The sequence below is a fragment of the Ovis aries genome, chromosome 2, assembly GCF_016772045.2.
Source record: "Ovis aries strain OAR_USU_Benz2616 breed Rambouillet chromosome 2, ARS-UI_Ramb_v3.0, whole genome shotgun sequence".
Classification (NCBI taxonomy): Eukaryota; Metazoa; Chordata; class Mammalia; order Artiodactyla; family Bovidae; genus Ovis; species Ovis aries.
Window position 1 is genome coordinate 85168076 of NC_056055.1, and position 23272 is coordinate 85191347.

The 23272-nt window shown below is 37.9% G+C and overlaps 1 protein-coding gene across 15 annotated transcripts in view; it reads right to left on the reverse strand.

Moving 5' to 3' along the window:
• The window catches only part of BNC2 (basonuclin zinc finger protein 2), a 485878-nt gene that overhangs the window by 301108 nt on the left and 161498 nt on the right, over positions 1-23272 (reverse strand). For 4 of the 15 annotated variants that reach the window (XM_060409516.1, XM_060409515.1, XM_060409513.1 and 1 more), the window contains exon 1: positions 3316-3664. The exons of the other annotated variants lie outside the window; for them this stretch is intronic. In XM_060409516.1, the coding sequence (XP_060265499.1) occupies positions 3316-3318 (3 nt within the window). In that variant the 5' untranslated portion in view covers positions 3319-3664. Of the gene's footprint in view, positions 1-3315; positions 3665-23272 lie in introns of those variants that run through there. 15 annotated transcript variants of the gene reach the window in all.

Here is a 23272-nt window from a genome sequence, read left to right on the forward strand (position 1 = left end):
ATAACTGTACCTGCCCTGAATGCTTTCTAAGAGTTGAATAAGATAAAGTGGGTACCACCCCTAGCACACTGTGTGAGCTAGGAGGTAGTTACGAAATGATTAGTTTTTAACCCATCTTTTACTCTTAGCAATAGGTGAAAGTAACCAAATATTTATTTTAGATCTAAAGATGCAGTATGTTCAAACAAGTGTTGGCTAAAAGAAATGAGATGTCAGGCAAACTAACAATGCTAATCAAAGACCATCTATGACAATATTAATATACTACACATAACACAATTACTTTTGATAAAAACGTAATCCAGGATTAAGACAGTAAGAGCAGCACATTCTGCTCAACAAATAGTTTCCAAGCCCTTAACTACACTTAAGGCAAAGTGCAATACTGTAAATGAAGATAAAATATTGCCCCAATATACATATAGGTGCCTTGCTATACTCTTGTTTAGTTCTACTAAAAGGTGTAAATGCTATTTGCTTTAGTGTGACCCTCTCTCCATGAATACAAGTGCATATTCATAAAGCCAGGGACAGAGACCAGGGTACCTGTATAACGGAACTTCTAGCTCTATTACCAAGTGCTAACCAAATGAGTGGGCTTCCAAGGTGGCTCAGCAGTCAAGAATCTGCCTGCCAATGCACGAGACACAGGTTCGATCCCTAGGTTGGGAAGATCCCCTAGAGAAAGAAATGGTAACCTACTCTATATTCTTGCCTGGGAAATTCCATCAACAGAGAAGCCTGGCAGGCTATAGTCCACTGGGTCACAAAAGAGTCATACACGCCTTAGGAACTAAATAACAACAACAAAGATAAAGCAAGAAGCTTTGATTCAAGGGAGTGATTAGAACTGATGATACAAAAGTAAATAGAAGGTAACAGAATTTGCTAGCTTAGCTTCTAGTATTTGGTTATCCATAACTGATATCTCAGAAATAACAGCATCATTCTGACATCCAGGAAGGTCATCCCAGTGAGAATTTTGCAGAGTGGCAAAAACGCAGGACTAATGGATGATACAAAGCAATTCTCAAAAAAGAAAGAAAGAAAGAAAGAAAGAAAGCTGTCTGCCTATACTTAGGATCTCCTTTCCTATTGATATTTGGTGAAATTAAGACATTCAAATTTATCCCTCTTTAAAAAAAAAAAAAAAGGGAAGAAGAAGCTTTCCAAGGGACACTTGCCTCAAGACAAGCTCAAAGAACAAGCTCTACAGAGTTTACTGAACACCTACTATGTGCCTGAACTTCATGGGTGTTGTCTCATTTCATCTTCCTGACAAATTTTCAAGTGTTCTTTTCCCCATTTTAAAACAGAAGAAAACAAATGTTAGGGATAAAGTGATTCACCCAAGGTCACAAGATCACAAGTAAGTGGCAACATGAGAATCTGAACCTGGGACCAATCTTTAACTCCGCCACAGCTCTCAACCCCCACCAGAGAGTTCTGCAATGTCAAACAATAATGCTGGTACAATGGGGAGAGAAAAATGCTGAAAGAATAAGTATTAATATTTTTTTAAAGTTTGATTTTTAGGGAAAAAATTCTAAATCAACTTTAATTTTCATGTTAAGGAGACGTGATACTGGGGTATTTCCATTCTTTTCCTCTTGGATTATAAAGGGGCAGTTTTAATGAATTGAAAAGGGTTTGGATACAACCACAACATCCTTTTTATAATCAAAAACTGCTTCCCTGATCAGGATAACAAATTTTGTTAGAGAATCTAAGCATACACAATAGACTTTTTTACCCTCAATTTGGCACTGTTGACAAGTTTTTCTACTTTTTAGGAAAAAGAATTAATTTTGAAACTGGCTAGAAGGGAAAAAGAAATCCAGCACAAAGTTAAGTTTAATATTCCTCTGAAAAGTGCACTTTAAAATTGGAAACTAGAAAAAAAAATCATCAAAAGACAACTTCCATCACTACCACTTGATTACATTCAGCACTGAAAAGAATTCTTAAAGTGAGTATTCTCTAGAATGTAAGTGAAAATATCTAATGAGTTCATCTAAAATTTGAAGTGCCAAGTCCACACATCAATCTTGATTTTGCCATCGAGTTGACTACATGTTGGTTTAAGACCTCCCATAAACAATATGAATGTATCTGTTTATAAATAATAAACCATCTACGGACAGCACTAATCAGATTAAACTCAGGAGGTCTATCTGGACAAAACCATCATTTTATAGAAATACATAAATCATGTACCCAAAACTCTATAAATAAGGCACACAGACACACTCACAATTTACTGTTTTACAGTATATTCTCGACTTAAATTTCTGTTACATAAGATTCTAAAAAATAACTTATCAGTGGAAATCTATCCAGGCTTAACAACTGTAAAAAGTTTTTCCTTGCATTCATGTGGCAGTTGTCAAAGTGTGCATGTACACACAGGCACACACACATTCACAACTCTATGTATGTCTTATATATCAATTACTACTAAGGAAGAGAAAAATGAGCCATTACAAGAACATGGAATCAAAGCAAGTATTAAGGTTTGCAAGTGAAGAGCGATAGCCAACTCAAACCTAAAATGCAAATTAAGATGATATGTTTATTTAGGTAAGCCCAAGACAATTTGTATTTCTCTTATTCACTGGGAAAAAAATCAGATGCATTAATATTCTATAAAGTCCCAATGCAAAATCAGGAGGCCATTCCATACGTCCATATTTTAATCTGTTATAAATTAACCTGAGTCAGGTCAAATCACGAAGCCATCAGACAGCTACATTCAACATGCACAATTACAACCCAAGTCCAATCATACACACCCGGAGTAAAGGTAAGCCTTAAACAATTGAGCGGTGAAGGGCCAGGCTAGAGTTTTCCCCAGAGAGGGACTGGTGGGGGCAACTGGCAAAATGGATACATCCCAGACAATGGCAGAACCTGAGCGTGCCCTCTAACCCTAACGATGCTCACGTGGTTGTACAAAAGTCTGTTTACAAGATCCGCAGCCCAGATGATCTGCATCTTAAACTGCCCTCTTTCCAGAATTCCTGGTTTTAAATCACACTGGAAACCTTTGGCTGCGACTGAACTAGAATGGTTTGGTTTATCCCTTCTGAATGCCAAAAAGAGAAGAAAAAAAAAATAGTGCCATACTTAAGTTTGTTTTGTTTGAAACTCTCAGTCCTTCTGCATTCCCAAACTGTATCCCTCTGACTAGTAGAAACCGTTATTAGAGAGAAAAGGTTTTTTGAAGGGAAAAAAAAAAAAAAGCCACCACCCACACACAGCCCCCAGAGCAGCCCGGGGAAGGAATGAGGGAGGCTGACTGGTAACATACGGTACCATGAGCTGCAGTGGCCTCGCCGTCAGCGGTGCAAGGGTGACTGATCGCTCCTGGCCTTCCGCGCACAGCGAAGCTCAGCCCAGGGAAGAGGGGGAACAAGGGCTGGGCGGGGAGGGGGCCCTTGCCGCTCTCGGGCAGTTTATACAAGAAGGCAGCTCAGCTCCTTTCTGGCGCATTCCTCCTCTCTATCTCGCCACCTCTTTGCCTGTGTCCTGTCGTGTTTTCTTCAGCCGGTAATTGTCCGGATGGCAAGACTTTTAAAACAGTCAGTTTAGGAAAAAGCGAAACCCTTCTAAGTGACCATCACAGCAAATCAGCTTCACGCTGGTGGGTAAAATTTTCCAAGGGAAGTGTTCTTCTGATAGTTCCTGAGTCTCTAAGTCCCCCCCACCCCCCGCCACCCCCGCCCCCACCCGCCGCCACACACACTCCCCTAGAGGGCTAAATGCACTGTGGCAATAAAACATTCATGCGACTTGGAATTTTAACACAATGCCATTTCCCTAGTTTAACCTGAAAGGAATGCACTAGTCACAACAGACTACATCATCCTGCCATTAAACCCTGCCAAGGAACCGCTTTTTTGGCCCTGCCGGGCCAGCTTTGACGGGAAAGGAGTACACAGACCCACACACTGAGCACAGAGGGGCCACCTCTGCTTCCTCGGCCGGGTCCAGCAACACCCTGCTCTTGAACGTGACCCCTGACCCCTCGCATTGTGACCGGCTTGTGATGCGTGTGTCACTCTGGCACTTCTGCAGAGCCACACACTGTGCAGGCCGCTGGCGGCTCCCTCTCAACAGGACTTGGGCTGAAGCCAAAAGGTTCTCTCTTATTATTACTGCTACTATGGAAGGGCTCCTGTGGAAGGGGGGTGGGGGGTGAAGGCTATTGCCTGGTGCTGGAGAAGGGTCTGTTTCTGTTTTTTCCTTTGTCTTGCGACTTTTTAAAACACAAACTTTGTATTTGCCTTTGTAATTAGGTTGTGATTACTGACAAGCTGGTTTGCTTTGGGGACAACTTATCAAAACTGCCAGTTCTTCCTGCATTTAAGTGACATTTCATTTAGACTTACAAAATACAAAAACAAATTTTTCTGATTTCTCCGGAGAATTTTACAGAAAAAGCTCAAAAGGTGTTGAACTCTAAATAAAACATCCACACTTAACCATTTCATGTGGCTAAAGTACTACCACCCAAGGAACAAGGAACAAATTAATTATTTGGTTTTTTAAACTCTAGATGTATTGGTATATTACTTGTACAGAGCTGTCTGCGTTCCAAGGAACAGAAGCAACAAACTAAGGAACAAGAGAAAATATACAAGGAATGAATACTCAAAAATTACACTAAAAGTTTTTAAATGTTTGAAGTAATTTTGGACTCTGCGGTGATGCCAGTTTGGTACTGTATGGCCTGATTTTTATTAATTTTGAAAGTTACAAGGTATAAGTTTGCCCCTCCAACCTCTCTTTTTTCCTTTATCCTCAACTTCTCTCTCACTACTCAAGTATGCCTTCCAGATTTTTCTACTTTTCTATTTTTTTTTTCCCCCTTTTCTGATCCTTAACTATTTTCATATGGGGCACTTTCACTTTCAACCTTGCCCTACTTTTTTGTTCTCTAATTTGTCCTCTCTACTCTATTCAGAGGCCATTCTAAGAAGCAAGTCCCTCCTGACCCTGACCTTGACCCTGAACTACAGCCAGGTGAACCGTGGTTATCCCTGCAAAAGGTGTTCCAGCCTTAATCTCCTAGAATGAGGTCACATCCCCTTCCTACAGCAAGTAAAGAACATCTTCCTTCAGAGAACACCCTAAAATACAAAATAATGATCACTACGCAGGTTAACATGCACACAGAAAATAAAGCCAAATTGTCTCCTTTAGCGTAATTTTTGTCTCCTTAGTAGATGGAATTAGTCTTAAGCCCCAGTTAAAAGACTTTTTTTTCTTCCTTTTCTTTAAACAGACATTATCATGCCATGAAGAGTCATTCTAATCCCTTCACCTTAGCCAAACCATGCTAATTCTAGCTAGCAGGACAGCAATTAATTAAAAAAAAAAAAAAAAAAGGAATTGACTTGAGGAACAGGGGGTGGGAAATCAAGCCAACAGAGAAGCAAAGATTATCAAATCCTATGTGAAATATTTCCATTTCAAAATATAAATGCTGAAATCAGATTGTCATTTTAACATATATAAAATCCAGCAATAAAGATATCTGATTTTTTAAATGATCTGACTTATTACCAAAGTATATTCAAATCCAATTTTTATGTTACTAGTGGGAAGCCTAGTAAAACTGCAGACAGCACTACTTAAAGCAATGAAACTAAAATTACAGAGGATAATTTCTATTTAAATTCAGGCAGATACACTTTTTTGCTCATATCAAATCAATCAACACGATGATCTCAAAGCATCTTCGACCAGTTATCTAGAGAAAGAAAAGGGTCAAATCTGTGATCATGCACACACAGCATGTTAAACCTCTCAATTGTGATGCAGTTCCTCTGAAAACCTCAGGAACCTTGAGACACACTGCTAAAAAGAAGCAATAACCCATCCCTTATTTCTAAGTAAAAAACTGTCAACCAATTTTATAACCTTAATACTGATATGGTACAGTGAGGCACCATGAGGAAGTCATGTTTTTATATGAAACGGTACCAAATTAATGGAATCAGAACACTACTGAACCTGTAAGAAAAGAAAGTTCTATCAGTGAGTTTATTGAATTGCGCAAAGTTGCACCAATGCAAAAGTTTTGCAGAAACATTTTGGTGTGGGTGTAAGCATATGATCAAGTCTGTGATAACCATCAATAATTTTCTTTAACTTAACCAAAAGAAAATTTTACTGTGTTAAATGGCATTTGGGAATACAAATTTCAAAGTTTTGTGAGTTACCTTTTAATTTCTAGCAAGCAAAATAGGTGAGATGTTTCTCACCAACCCCTATTTAGATAAGCACAAACAGGCATATGTTAATCTATTCTCCACAAGAGTCTACTTGGAGCTATTGGATTTGCTAAGTCATCCACCCCTAGTAGTCCCTGCCAGTGTCCCACCTCACACCCCCTACAGGCAGTCACACTTTAACCCTCACAGGCAGTCAGACTTTAACCCTGAGTGAGGGCAACCCTCAGAAGCAACAAGATGAGACAAGAAAGGAAGCGTGTGGATGAAATAGTGAAGGAAGGAAAAGAAGGGGGATGCAGAAGGATGAAACCAGACTGAAAGAAACACAAGCAATAGGAAAGAGAAGGAGCAGACAGACAGAGAACGGGGTGGGCAGAAGCAAAATGGAAAGGGAGAGCAAAGGCAGGACTGAAGGGAAAAGAGAGACGGCTGGGGGGAGAGGAGGTACAGGAGCCCCACGACACAACAGTGGATCAAGCAGCTGGCCAGAGATGCTAATTCAGCGCTTTAACAAATCAATGCCACTTGAAAAGTACAATGCGAGCCCTCACTGGGTAAGATGTCAGGGGACTGAGAAAATGCATTCTCAAGTATTTCACATTAAGAGGGAATAATGTGTTAATTTATAACTCTTCACCCTATACACTTGGATTATCTATCTGTGTCAGCGATTTGACTTCTTAAATTTATCAAAAAGGCACGCAAAGGGAGGCAGCTCTGACTGCACCACCGGGAGATGGAGGTTTCGGAAGAGCCTGTCCGGGGTAGTCCTGCAGTTCTTTCCCCTTTCCTATTTGGGCTGACATGTTGGGGGCGGGGGTGGGGGTGCAGGAAGGAGTGAACATCTGAAGGCAAGATCTGGGGAGGAGGGGAACCCCTGGTCCAGTTACTAACGCAACCCAAGGAAAGGCTTTGTGGGCCTGTGGCTGATTGCATTAGGTACCATCCGTCAAAAGTGACACAGAAGAGAAGGAATAACTTGAATCAGCAACCCCGAGCTGCCATCATCAGAATTTACTTTACGGAAACTTACTTAAGTCTCTCAGCACACCCAGCGGAAGAGAAGCTGCTGACAATCAGAGTGTAATTAAACAGTACTTTTGAAATGCCACCAGAGTCCCATAGACAGAGCTTATCAACATAGGAAGGGAAGGGAGGGCTAGTTTATTTTATTTGGTTAGTTTTGAGACAGGGAGGGGAGATGTAAAAGAACTGACATTACACCCCAGTATTTAAGAGCCTAATGTTTCTTTCTTAAGAAAAAGATCTATTTTAGTAGACATCAGATTCTTGGAATTGTTTCCTAACTGTTCTTTAATGTAAATTTAACCAACTTTTAATTTAATGATAGCACAGCTCCTAACCTGAGAGAAAGGCTTAATACTTTTTGCTGCCAAATTTAAAGCACTATCAGACTGAAGTCTTCCGAGTGCAGGCATTGTCAAGACACAAAGGCAAGTATGTTAAAACACTGTGGAATAAATAAAAGAGAGTAAATTTCAAGAAAGTATTGAATTAAGGTGACAGCCTTAAAGATATGAAGGGGGCACGTGATTATTACATAAAAAGGGAAGAAAATGACCAGATTGTAACTGCTCTGAGTTTCACTTTAAGATTCTTTAAATGACACACAGCACTGTTTTTAAAGTGAGCAGATATTTTTATTTGCTACAAGTACAACTGCAACAGAAACAGATATTCTCTTATTTTCAGGACATTCACATGTAAATGAATGCTGATGAATGGAAATGAGATGCTATACATGATGGGCAACCTGCAACATTCAGTTTAAAAAAGGCAAAGTTACCTCACTCACTGAAGCTTGAATCTCCTCCTTTCTACACTTGGGCACCAAAAGAAATGAAGGACAATGACTGACCTTCTACCAGTTTCTATTGGCTAAACATCACCCTCCAGAGATACTCGAGATGGAAAACAAACGTTCTTTCAGTCTCATATTTTGCATCTCTGCTATTACACAGAATTACACAGCTACTTCTTTAAATGAGTGTTTGATTAGAAACTGAAATTATAAATACTGGAAATTTGACAGCTGCACTGAGCCAACGGATTAAAATGCCCAAAAGAGTGTGATTACTTAACGACTGTTTTCTTTCTTTCAAAGGAGATAATTAATAAGGAATTTCCTAGGTCATGACCATAGAGTACATTACTTTCCCTTTTCATATAATCTTAAAACAGACAATATATATTCTGAGTACCATGTTTGCAATAGCAGAGGATGGTATTATATGCTTTACAAGGGCTTCTGTGCCCTCAGAGTAGGATTTGTCCTATCCCTGGTTTTTGCATGAATTACCATTATTGTCTGTCCCATCCATGCCACCTCCACATAAACTATCTATCCTTATCATTATGGTAACATTAATCCTCTCCCCTTTCCCCTCCCCCACCACACCCACCTAAGGGGTTAAAAGACTTCAGTACATTTGTGACTTGTCAGTGACATATAATACCCGGGTCCTTCATGCAATCAACTTTTACTTGACATGTATTTGCTCATCACAGGACCCGCATTACTACTGGGAAAATGAAGAAAAACCTAAATTAACACTTGACATTCAATATGGTCAAGTCCTTAATTGGCTGGGCTTCCTGAGAAAGCAATTTTCTATTCCCCAAACTGTTCGCGTGTCATGTGTGGAGTGCAGCTCTTGGCCATCACTGCTGTCCCTCGCTCCCTCTAATGAGAGCAGATGAATTAGTGCTACGTGACACGATTTGAACAGGGCTTCCTCCTCTTCCCCTCCCCCCAACCTTTCTCCTATACCAATGACAGCTGTGTGGCAAGGGAAAGAAAGAGAAATGCAAGAGCAAAGAATCCTGTAAAGGATGATCATTTTTTTAAATGAACCTTAAATGTCTTGTTGAAACTCCAGAACAACAGGGTCATTTCATGGTGGAGGTGGGGAAGGGGGTTGTTACAAAGATCAGGGGAATTATCTGGCTATGGCTGATTTGGGTTGTATTAACTTCCAGCATGTTTCTTCCATTCCTGGCTAGCTGCAGTATTAGATTGCACTGGTCTAATTAAAATGGAATTTACATCCACTTAAAAAAGTTTTTTTTAAAAGGTCTGGAGAATGGGTCAACTAGAAAAAAAATGAACAGCATGAAATGATTATTATTCTAAGATAAACATACCTCTGGGTTAAAGAAAAAGAGTCTTTTCAACAAACACTTAAGTCTTAAGAACGTGCAACACAAAACTCTTATCACCATACTTTGCTTTCAGACACTGTTCAGTACCTGAACTTCATACTCGTCATCTTATTTTAAATCATTTTTGTTTGGTTCCCTTCCTTTGATTGCTGAACTTTTGCAACAAAAGCTATTTGAATGCTGATTTCATCCTATTATTTTGGAGAGAGGGGGAAATATAGTCTGCTATAGATGTGCTTATTTAGCTCAAAGAGAAACTGGATGGATGCATGACAGGAAGGTAGGACAGAATTTGCTTGGTTCAAAGATATTGAAAGGTAAACTGAAGGGATTTCTCTGCACCTTTACTTACTCGCTTTGAAACCAAAGAAGAAGTCATTTTAAATGCCTAAATTGCTTACCCAATCCAACAAGGACCAAACAGAACTGGAGGAGGTAAGAATATATGGCAAATCACACATTTGAGAGAAAAGTTAGTCCAAAGTACATGCATCATGTAAAGATAATTATTTACTCTTTACTCATCTTTATTTAAATAACAGCTAAGGCAAAGATGCTACCTGTGTACTAGAAAGTATATCAAGATTGTACTGGTATTACAAAATCAATGCAAGCATGTAAAATACAAAACTCAAGTCTCAAGTGCAGTTCCCCTGCCTCAAATAAGTAGCTTGATCATTTATTAGTTATTCCTCTATAATTCTGAATAGAGTTGAACTAATATTTCAGTAAGAAAACTCTGAAGTGCATTTGAATACACAAAATATGGTGAAACCCAGTTTTAGACTGTTTAAAGTTATTACCTAAAACCAAAAAAGGTCTTTCCATATTTTATATTCATGGAAAATAACAAGAAAGGAAATAAAGTTTTATAGCATTTCTCTTAAAAAAGTCAATTCACAACATGATTTTAAATACTGCTACACTAACAGAAGACAAGCTGTAACATAAGAAACTTCTGGCAACATCTTTAATTTTCTAATTTGTTGGAACATTATCATTTCAGATAATGCAAAAACTCTCAAATAATTTAGAAATATTTTCACTGAAGCAAAACTGTGATGGACACTACCCCTTCTGGTGGCCAAAGCGCTGATATTTCAAGTATTGTTAAAGATATCTTTTGAAAATATACTTGAGACAGCTTGTGATTGGGCATTCTATCAGGTGTTTATAAGAAATGGTTAATTTGGTATTCGGGAAAAGCAGCTCAGTCAAATACATCCAGTTAACTGCTAAGGTAGCTTTATAATCACTGAGCAACAAAGGGCAGTGTGTTCTGCCAATAGCTTTAGGGTGACCTTTGCAATGCTGACTAGTCCGTCAAGTTCCATCTCTGAGATGCATGATACTACGGACAGGGGTGGTTTAATAAGTGAGGTAGGAACTAAAGACCAGGAGCCTCCAAAAGGGTAGGCATTTTACAGAGAGGAAATGAAGAATTTCTTTCCCTAAGAAGAGACGCTAAACACCAAGAGATCAGGCTGAACAGCCCCATATTCCTTCCCAAAGCACTAGTAGCCATCTGAGGTGTAGACACTAGCAAGTATTGGGACAGCATTGGGAAGCATCAGCATCTTCCCCCACACTCCCCTATGTTTCTATCACCTGTAATGAAACTCCAACTGGGAACTGGTAAAATAGGATCAATGACCTGAACTCTAGAAGTAAAGCTGAAAAAGAATGCTGATCTCATTGGAAAGCTTTAAACAAATTGTGAGGAGTCCTGCCTTATTTGGGGGTACTTTCCAAGCACTGCTAACAAGATAGATTAACGACTCAGGAGGGCAACAATCAGCGAGATGACTGCACTGGTCTCAAAGACTGGATCACCTGTAGGAAAGTGAGCCTTTTTGACTCAAGAAAGTCACTTCTCGATTGAAGAAAGTTAACTGTGACTGTGGCAGAGTGGCATGCTTAAACTTGATATTCTCCTAGGGATGAGCAGACTTTGAAGTTCATAATAAACTTGAAATGGCTTTGTGGAATGTTAAGGCTTAACGTAGATGGTTGGTGCCGCTATCATGCCTACACAAAATGAAGTCAACCTGAAAATAACTGCATTCACAGCTCCAGGGTATTTAAAATGGAAGGCTCCCCCTCCTCCCTTTTTTTTTTTTTTTTATTAAGAATTTTACTTTGAACCCTAAGAAGAAGCTGCACTTTCCAACTTGTTTCGCATAGCTCAAATTAAAATACTTATTCTGATTTAGAAAGGCATCATGTTTGCCACCCACCTAGTTCATGTTACCCTCACATTACACCATTTGCAAGAAGTATAAACACAGGGAGAAAGAAAGGACTGCTTTAAAACAGCCTGGCACATGCAACAATAAAACTGCTTCTAAAATACAAGACACAAATGTTATTTTATAAAAAGGAAGAGCATCTAAAGGAGTATATTCTTTTATCCTCCATTCTTCACCACCCTCTTTACGGCAATGCTTCCCACCCCAGTATTAAAGATTATTTTATCTAATTCCTAGTTGAAAGGTTTCTAAAACTGGTAAGTCACAACTGTGTTGACACTGAACTTCTGGAACATGGCATACCAACGTCATTCTGACACACTGACAGATGCTTCGTAACAAGTCGCACAAGTCACTTGAGTTAAAATACCTGACTTACTATATAAAACAAACTGTTACTCTCTGGTCTCTGTTCCAGCTCAGCTCTTCTCTGCTGTTTTGGAAGCAAACCAACAGCTTGTTATGTTTATATCAGCAGTGACTCCCTTCTGATTGGTGCCCGACACTGACGTTGATGCTGTTCAACAAGACCCTAGACGGAAACTAGGCACACGGAGGCACCATTTGCAGATCATTTTAACAAGATGCTGCTTCCTGTTCCCACGAAAATCAATAACAGGATGACCTTCAATTTGAAATTCAAACCAATTAATTACCGGTTCTGTTGAAAATGCTGATAAAATGCTGATATCTGATTTGCCTAGAGAAATTCAACTATGAATAGATTATCTTCAAGAGCCCCTTCAAAAAATTTACACAGGCATTGAAAACATATCTTATACAACATAAATGATGTTTTCTAGAAGCTTGTATACAATATTGGCCTTGTATGAACTGGCATAGGGAATTTTTCCCCTTGTGGTTCATCTCCTCTCCGTGACATCATAGTCAATTGCCTGGTAAATTACTGCAATCCCGCAAAGATTCAGGGCCAACAATCCACTGCTTAAAGGTGAGATAAAAACCTCTTTATAGTTGAATTCAACGTTTCATCTACATCAGTTACTGACACAAATCATGGAATTCTTTTCCAAATTTAGATATCTCCCCTTTCTTCCCTAGAACTCTAAAATTCTTACTTTTCAACTTTTATTAAAATCCTCTGACTATTTTTGTTTTGCTCACATTTGATTTTTCTTTGTATGTGGGTCACAAGAAGAAAAGCTATACATTAAAACTATCAGCACCAGAAATATATTTACCAAACTTTTTTTTTAATTGTTTAAAAAAAATGAAGAATTTGGTTCATCCCAGTGGGGAATTCCCAAGATTAATGTTCACATGCAATGAAACTATTATCTTCATCCATTAAAATACTATCTAAAACAGAGGTTTCTATCTGGCAGTCGCTAGGCTGAATAAAGCCTACAGATGAGTTTTGTTTGGACCACACACTTTTAAAAATATTTGAAAAGGTTGCCAAGATTTAAAAATCAGAAGAGTCCACATAAAAATCTGGATTTCTGACTTCCCATTAAAAAGAGAGAGAGAAGACAAGGATCTCACAACACTGGGCCTGCATCCCCACCTGACAACAACTGTCTGGAGCGGGGTAACTGAAACCTCACTGTGGTTGACACAAGGTCCTTCTGATCCACTGCAGTCCCCATCAGACTCACTCCCCTTGCTTGTTACTACCTTACTTCCTCATGGCCCTTTTGGGCAACTCTTGATCTTTAAAAAGACATAAAACTCCAAAGAGGGTTAACAGAGTTTGTGGAAGAAAAGGAGAAGGGTATCTTCTCTTTCTTATTTCATGGGTTTGCATAATGTAAGATGGGGGGTAAAATTTTTCAAAATATAGTTGTTCAATCAAGCATTAAGTGCCAAGCAAACTGCTTTTCATGATTTTTTTAAAAAAATTAAAGCAAATCCCAAACTGATCATCTCTTCTTAAACAGTGGTTCAACAAAACATTTACACTGGTTTTCAATCAACCACATTCTTCCCTGAAGCCCAGCAAAGATGCTCAAGTCAATGGTGTTACTCAGATCTACATCCATTTTGTTCCTTCACATGTTAACACTTCTGTACTTCCTTTCTAGAATGATCCTGTACTTAAGTGAAAACTGACCCTAATGTGAAAATAGAATACATCTTCAAGGTAAATTTCAAAAGTCAACATTTAGGATGCATGAATATTATCACAGGAAATACTCGTCTTTACTGGCTCCACATGTATGCCACAACCTGACATTTATACTTATATTAAATAGACATTATTGCAGGTTCAAATGACCCCAAAAGTCATGGCATATTTCTTTAAAAATGATTACCTAAAAGCAGATGTCTATGACAGTTACAATGCACATCTATTTTGCTTTTTCCCTTAACTGCAGAAAATTTCAAGAAGAAAATCTTTCTATTTCTCTATTTCCAATCAACCACAAGAAGATAGTACTTCTATCCACTAGTAGCTTTTACAAACAAATTAGAAATACCCTATTTAGCAGAGGAAAGTATCTTTTTGCTTCATCCAAGAATATCAACAGACTACCTCTGAAGTACTATACAGTTCAGAATGTATTAAATGTGCTATGACTAGCCATATTCCAACTTATTAAAAAGAAGAAAATGTAAATCAACTTTCATAGAGTGTTTCTAAGTTATGTCTCATCACTGGACCACATTCTTGAAAGATTATTGTTTAATTAGGTGTTTCCTTCCTTAAAGAGGTGTTTTTCTTCCATTCTCACCTTAAGAAAGTAACCCTTGAACACACGCCAAATTTACTTCACAATTAGACATTAATCCCCAAATTCTCTTGATTCTTAACAACCTGAACAACTTTAAGTAAACAGTTCACAAAATCATAACGATCATACTGCATTCCTTAACACCTATTTGAATAGAAAAAGAGAAAATGCCCAAAGTATGAGCTCCATAAATAAAGTCTTATACCCAAAAGCTGAACAACAATGTTATATATTCCTTTTGGGAAGCATTTTTCCTTAATATCCATTATGCCTGAATTTTGAACAATTAGCAACAGACACCTGGAACTCAGTTATTAACCTACCTCTCCCCACACCTTTTAACTTCTTCTGAAACCATCTCTTAAGATGCTTCTTAAAAGAGATGACCCCATGGGTAGCATACATGTAAATATTCAGATTATTTTCTTTAAAACATCTTGTTATAATCTAAGATTAAATTTACTCTCTTTTGTAAGAGTATCATTTTGGGAAAAAATTTAATTTCTCAAATAACTGAGTAAACGGATAAAAAACAACAATTAAAACTGTTCTAGGAAAAGTATAATTCACTACATTCATGTTGATTTACCTACTATAATATTTTAGAAAGGGGAATTTTATGGAAAAAAACATAGTTAATTCCCATTCATGATGACCAAAGTTTTAAGCTTTTCTCCTCGGGCTCACATCATGGCAGCTGACTGCAAATACATAAAAGAGTTCTAGAAGATTCCTGATTTGGTTATTTTTGTTTGCATTTTACTGTATCAAGACAAAAAAAAGTATGAGATAATGAATGTTTAATAATATTTAATCTGTATTTATAGGGATGAAGCCTTACATTCACTTAACTCCCTCCTTCTTTCTATGAATCACCAATTTCTAGGAAATCAAACCTCAAACTAGGCTTATGCTGAGGCTTATTTCAACACTCTGCATTTGTTAAAAAAGAAAAAAGAAAAAAGGAAGAAAGGAGAGAGAGACCCAAAGGACAAGCACAGCAGCACATAAAGCGTAGTGGAGCATCTGCGCACTCAGAAGGCAGGCAGCAGTTGGTTTATGAAGAAATTATTAAAAATAACTATTTGTCCAAGGAAAAATGACCAACTTCTCACTTTTAACCAAAAGGGTGTTTTTAATATAACGAGCATCCAAGCTTCCCTGGTCATGAGAAAACCTGGAATATATTATACACGCATAAATGTGGCCCAGGAAGCAGTATATGAGATATGCTCGCTATTGACAGATTAACACTTCATTTTCATTACTCTAATCTCACCACAGGCTGTGAACATTCTCTTTTTCTTATTTGAACAACAATGGTGCATGAAAAACCAAGCTGACAGGCAGGCGGGGTTCATTAAATGCACAAGGCTTTTATTCCCATAACACATCTCACCTGTATGAAGCTAGGGTTCAGGCTCCCAGGCTAGCTACTGAAACAAGTTCTCCCAGATGTTGGACCTCTCTTTCGATCCCTTCTTACTTCATTTATAATAAATGTCAAAAAAAAAAAAAGAGTCAAATGGAAAAATTATTTTTCACAATGAACTCCATTTAACAGACAAGAGGATTGGTAAGATATCTTAAGATTGATTCAATCCCATGAATATTTTCCAAAGTTGTCCAAGAAAACAAAGAAATGACTGGGAAGGAAAATGATGAGACATTTGAAGTTTGGGTCAGAGTCTCATCTTGGTATCTCTATCTCAGCTTGGTTCTAACTCATTTGAGGGTAACTACAGTTTTCCACTGGTTAAAAATGGGCAAGTCACAAAGTAAGAATCAATCTAGCTCTTTCCCAATGAACGACAAAGAGCTTCACCAAAAAGCTACCTTCAAGAAGCAAAAAGGGTACAAACTAAGGGATCATTTAAATGACATTCCTAAGAAGGGGAATTCCTTTTTAAGGGGAGCCATCCATATGCTCACTGAATCTGAGGTAGCCACTGACAAATCCCCAAGAAACCTAGAAATGAATCACTTAATTCCCACAGCCAACCGAAGGACAGGTATCCACTTCCTGCCTGTCTGTACACCACACACAGACGCACCACCATGTGACAATGTGGGGTCTTACAGGAAGTCTTCCCACAAAGTCTAGAGCAGGGCTTGGGTTTTGGTACATTGTGGTATTCTAATATGAATACCTAAAAAAGAAAAGCAATATTAGCTAGGCTCTACAGATCCTACCCGGCTCTTGAGTTAGGTTCTGACGTGAGGTCAACAAGGAGGTGCCTTCCTGAATACAGTCATTGTCTACTTATTGTCCCATTTCTTGCACGTGGCCTTCCAGTCATGTCCCGGCACCGGCAGAGGGCCCAGGAGTGGGCAGCTTTCTTTACCTATGCCTGAACAGGTGCCCAAAGAGTCCTCCTAATGATTTAACCCAATGAAATTTTTCTTGCTTAAATTTTTATGGAAGGAAAAAAAAAAAAACATTTTGAAAAGCCTAGATAGAGGTTCTCATTTTAATATTAGTTTTGTTATTATGTTAAGCCAGCTGAACGTAATTATTTTCAGCATGTAAAACATTCATTATCCTGGATTTTTTCTGTTTAAACTCCCAGTTCAGGTACTCTGATCATCAACTATGAGTCCTGAAGATCTGTCTAGAGAACAAATAGCCACTAAAAGATACCTTAATAAAGTTGAAAAATTCATGACAGTCACACAAAAGCACAGCAGGTCCAAGGACCGGAAGCTGTGTCTTTCCATGTAGAAGAATATTTTCAAACCTTGTCCATTTTAACAGTCTCTCAGCTGGGTAGGACAATGGGTTAAAATTTATTAAATACAAAATAGCAGTGACTCCTCCTCACTGTGTTCTGTATACTGCATGTTTTCCATTTCAATTTATACTGTCATCCATAAATATTAGCCCTGCCATGACTTTGATTTCTTTTTTTTTTTCAATGTTTCAGTTAATTCTTATTAACTGCAGTTTGGCTCAGAGAGTCATACCTTCAATCTATTGATGGAAAAACTAACAAAATGCTCTCCTGTGCAGATGTAAGTCTAACTGCACAGAATGCTAAAGTCAAGAATTACTTTTAAAAAAGAAAAAGAGAAAAGCAAAATCTCTTTTCAGCTAAGTACTTTCTTCCATAGCGAAGGATCCAATTGAACTGCCTTTCAGCGCCTTTGAATGATAAGCCTGGGCCCCCGGTTACATGTTTTTATCATGCCCGGACTTAAAGAACCCTTACAGAGCAGAACTCAGGACAGTCCTCCTGTCAGCACCTCCACGCTGAGGACCACATCTGAGGGTGGCACCTCTTTCCATCCCTCTGCCAGAGTGATGTACTGGCAAGAAGGTGTCTTTTAATTCCTTTTTATTAGGGCAAATAGAGCCAGTGAAAGTAAGGAGAAATCCAAAAAAAGAAAAAAGAAAGGAAAGGAGAATAAACCAAGAAAATTAATAGGTCTATGGGAACAGGAATAGGAAGAAAAAACAGTCTAATCATGTATTTAGGTCATTAAGTAAGTGGCTGCCAACCAAACAGAAATGAGGCTTAAAGCGACCCCCCTCCCCGCCCCCAGCAACAACACACAAACCCTAAAGACAGTAGCAAAATAAGACTGCAGTCCAAAAATACTGAGTAAATAAGATGTCAGATATGCTCAAGAGAATCCCTGTTACAATGAGTAACTTCCTACTGTTCAAGATTATTTTCATTTTCTTCACAGAGAGAAATGAAAAACTGGCGGGCTTAATTAAAGAAAAACAAAAGGATATTATTTTGTTGTTAAAGGATCAATTCTTTTTTTTTTTAATTGGAATGATGATTAATACGCCGAGAATTTGATTTCTACGTTAGCCAGTTTGAGTAATGCTTTGTTTTTCCACAAGCATTTCCATTAAGAAAGGCTGAGTGAATGAAGAAATGATACAGCTCCTTTTCTCTTCTGCTCTCTGATTCTGTGGCATGAAATGCTATCCAGAGCGTTTGAATAGAACACCGCACACCACCCTCAACCAAATGAACTCCAGTCATAAATTTTTCACCTTAGGGTTTGAATGTACACTATGAAATTTGCTAGGGTTCCTACAGGGAATGTACAAATTAAAAAAGAATCAATACTTTTATTTTTTTCCAGTCTCTAAAACTTTCTTTTAAAGCTGGGGAGGGAAAAGGCAGTACAGATCATGCTCGGTGAGGAGGCGAGGTACCTCAGATGTCACCGCCCAGGCATCATTTCCCGGGTGTCATCTGCACATATTAAAACTTCCTGGAGCTTTAGTTGCTCAGAAAGTTTTTTCATCTTATTTTTTGCGCCTGTTTACAATTGTATCTTATAGGAAAAGAAACTCCCTCTTCGATACAATGTCTTGCTTGTATGTCAAGACAGAAAGGCTGCTGTGCCTGAATTATGCCTCTTTTCCTTTATTTCTCTAAAGCTTAAAAATAGATGTCAAAGTTCCTTGAAAGGGTTTTTGACTCTCTTTCCCCTCCTCTCCCTGGTTCTTAAGTAGATGGAGGATCACCGAGCAAAATGTGGAAGCCAGCTGCTTTCGGGAAATAAAACTGGCATCAGCTTTGGCAGACAGGGGTAAGATCAATCATTTCCTATGATCCGCAAACAATCTTCTCTCTGACCAAGGCCTAGAGAAGCGTGGTTATGTAGCAGCAAAAACACACCATGAGAGGGACAGCAGGATTTTCACATGGTGAAGGATTCATTCCATCCACAGAACAAACCAGGTTTCCAAACCTCACGTGAAAGGAAATCTTGGAACCACTACGTTCCATGGTCCTTGGACAGCAACAAGCAGGGACTCCCAGGAAAAAAAATTCTCTCACTGAAAAAGTCACCCCACAATTCACTCTCTTCTCCCTGTTACCAAAAAGTTCCCTGACAACACTCCACGGGAAAGAAAGGAGTTAACTCGTAGTTCAAGTCCAACACCACGATTCCAACTGTGGACACCAGCTAAAAGCAAATTCCAGTGTCTTGCCTCATGCCTTCTGATACGTATACACATTATAATCAAAAGTCTCAAGTTCAGAAAATACTTCTTTGGCCTTTCACAGCCATTAGCTATACATGTTTGCAGGAAAAGTCCTCTCGAAAGCTTTGCAGACTGATACAGGCAGATGCCCAATCTAACTTTCTTTAAGGGTGTGTCAGACATGTAAGGTGGGAAGAGAGAGGCACTCGAATGTGTGTTTTTCATGGAACTGGATGACGCCAGCTCACTATCTGTAACGGCCAGTTCCCTAGGAGTCAGCTCCCCGTGTCACAGCGACCTGGCAAACTTGGATGCTTTCTCTATCACTGGAGTCCTTGCAATCCTGCTTTGGCTGTGACCCATTCACTTTCGCCCCAACTTCTCCGAGATGCCTTACTCAGCATCTAATTAGTTAGGGAGGATTTGCCGCGGCTCTTAACCCTGACACAGAAGTGGGAGGATGTGCTGCTGTGGGAGCCCAAATCTGTCCTGTCACTCCATTAATCAGATTTCCATAAAGCCAGGCATGAATAACGGGATTTATCAGTGAATGTTAAGATACACTCATAAATATAATTATTAAAAAATACCTACAATTATATAGATAAGATAGCTACACCTGTAGGGATTTATTTTTTGACTGTGGTTACTTGATTCACCTTAGCTTTCGCTAAGGCCTTACAGATTATACACAGACACACAGTCCCAGTTTGCAGATGATAGAAACATCAGAAAAATAATTTCAAAATGATCACCTACTATGTTCAAAGTCACTTACTATATCATGGTGAAAATAATCTTGAAATGTGAGCACAGATTTTTTAATATATACCAATCTATACCACATATCCATCTGAGAATATGTTTGTGCCTGCTTTATTTGCTTTAACATGTATATAAACACCATATATAAGGCCTACTACGTTCATTCCCCTTGCATTACAAATTAGACAGTACCTGTTAAGTGAAGTCTGCCTGTTATACACAGACTTACAAAGTACAGGCCAACACACAAGCACCTGTGCTACAACCTGTATTTTAACAATTACCCAAATTCCTAATGTTAGTGTTACATGATAAGAATGGATGAGAAGAATTATATTTGAATAGATGTCTACAGTTAAGTCTTCAATATAAAACATTATCACTCAAATTAGAGAGGCAAACTAAATTGGAGGTAGGAGCCTACTAATTCAACAGGCTGAAATTACATGCCTCCTAATATAATATAAATATTTATTTTCGCATCAAGACCGTCAGTTTGGTCAATTTAATCCTTTTTTAGTAAGATGTGATTACTGAAATACACCAACTGTAAGAAGGGGAGTAAAAAGGGAGGAGGGAAAGCACAGAAACCTAGAGGTGGCTGATGCCTGGCAGTGAAAGTCATTTTCAAAGACCATTAACTATCAACTGCTTTACTTCGGGCTCTGGTTAAATAAGAATATACATCCTCTGTTAAAAGGGACAGCTGCACGAGGAGGATAGAGTTAAGAATAAAATGCATTCTATGAACTAGAAGGAAGAATCAAGCCACAATATACAATTAGGCATCTGACTTGTAAGAAACACTGCGTATGTGCCTTTTAAACTGTTAGTGAATAAACATTCAAATTATTTGGTGGGGGGGGGGGCAGGTAGGAAGTCAGACAAAATCACCATTTCTACTTGAATATATAGATTCAACCAACGGAAACTGTCGTTGCCTATATGAATAGAAAGAACTAAGAGACTACTGGGAGCAAAATGCATATCGAACCTGCTTTTAAATGGATGCCAGCAATGTTATATGTTTCTGACAATATATTTTATTTATCATTTCTCTGAAATGGGCTAGATTTTATATTAGTGAGAAAGTTTGCTTGATTCTGTCCTATCTCTGGTGAGCAGATGCTCTGGTATTAATGTAAATCACTGATTTAATTTTTAGCTTTCTTGGTTTGCCCCTCACCTATCTAGGAAACGATTTCTCTGGTGATAACTAACACATCATGCTAATGAGAGAATCTAATGCACAATAGAAAAATGTCACTACTAATAATATTTGCATGAAGTTAAATAAAGCAACTGTAGGAGAATGTCAGACAGTTGTTCTTTAACAAGATACAGTTTCACAATGAAATTATGTTGTTAATTTTGTTACATCATTGGGTGAATCCTAAATTACTACATAATGATGCACAGAGTCATTTATAATTCTAACTTAGTATTTCACTCGTGTCTGAAAAGAGACCTTATTAAGGGATTCACGTTTTATTTGAAACAGGTTAAATATACCTCACCAATAATAAAAGGTAAATGCCTCTAGTAACGTGTAAAGCATAAGCTCTAGCCCTTTACCTGTTACAGTTTTATTTCTGAGAAGATTTCAAAATATATTATTAGACTACTGCACCCCTTGAGGCAGTACAAACAATTTTAATTGCTATTCTCTCACACGAACAAAGTATTTACAAAAATGGGGAAAAATCATCATTTAAAGCTTGGTTTAAAACAACAACGATTTCCAAAAGCAGACTTTATTTTCTGCTTTTAACAATACCTTGTGAGGTTAAAATGGGCAAAACAACATTCTAGACTCTAGGAGATGAACAGAAAAGATGAGCAAAGAGTTTCTGGTTATTCTCGACCTGTCACTGATCAAAGTAACCCAAAGAACAACTCCCTTTAGAGAAGTTAAGAGTCATGCCCTTCAAGGTTATCAAGTGTTTGTCTGTATGGGAAAATACTATCCCTTTTGAAAAAAAAATCATACTAAAATATGGAAGAAAAATACAGAGGCAAGAAAATGCAGTCAAATTGTCATATCTTGAACTTTAGGGGAATAGACTTAGTTCCACCAAATCTAAATTGGCTTCAGATTGTGGTATCTTTTTGTTAGAATTAGACAGACTGAAACATTTACATATAAGCAGATCTAACTTTGCTCATACAAAACAAAAGACAAAGATTTTTATATCTCTGCTTCCTAAATTACCCATAGAAGACACAACGCTAGAATATTAAATTTCAGTATTTATGAGCTATCTCCCACTTTAAGTTTTGCTGTAGTTAAATAATACGGATTGTGAATTCTCTATAGTTCAGTTTTGAAACTGGCTAGTCAGTGTTTTCTAATATTTAAAGAAATGATCAGGTAAATCTCGCAGTTTTTATCTTATTACAGAAAACTCTGAAACAAAAAAATGCCCAAAATATTCACTTCATGAGCTAAGTGCATTTTTTTTCCTTAGAAATTAAAATAATCTTAACATAGGAAAAATATCTCTAGGCCTTAGAAATATAAAATTCTGCAGTTTTAACTGGACAAACTTTTACCTGTATTAAGACAAATACTGGCTTAATGTATATACTGAGACTAGTATTCCTTGAAACTGTTGGCTTCGCGAGAGATCATGTCAAGAAGTGTCTTCCTTACATTGGCATATACACACATGTACACACACACTGAATCAGCATTGCTGATGAACTATAGGTCAGGAAAATAAACATGTAAATTAAACATGTACAGTACACATTTTAGGATTTACACATAGTTTCAATTCAAGTTTATACAATATTTATACAAACTAAAACATCATCCTGAAGGAGGAAAATAAAACATGTAAACTTATACCCTCTTTAGATGCTTTCCAAAAATGCAGAGGAGGTAAGCATTTAATAACCATGACAGGAAGAAAAACGAGGGAGTTGCCAATTACATCAAAACCAAAAAATAAAGAAAACATACAAAATAAAATAACTACACTTTTTAAAATTGTGATTTTCTCCTTTCATTGTACTACTATTTAGTAAATAGTATAATTAACATTACCTCATATAGCAGCCATAAAGCATAAATTATTTCCCTATATTTCTACTCTTCCAATAGTCAGTGATGCTCACTTTCACACGTATATAAACACAGGTACACACAAGAGATTTTTATGTATCCAGAGAGTGAAACAGCTG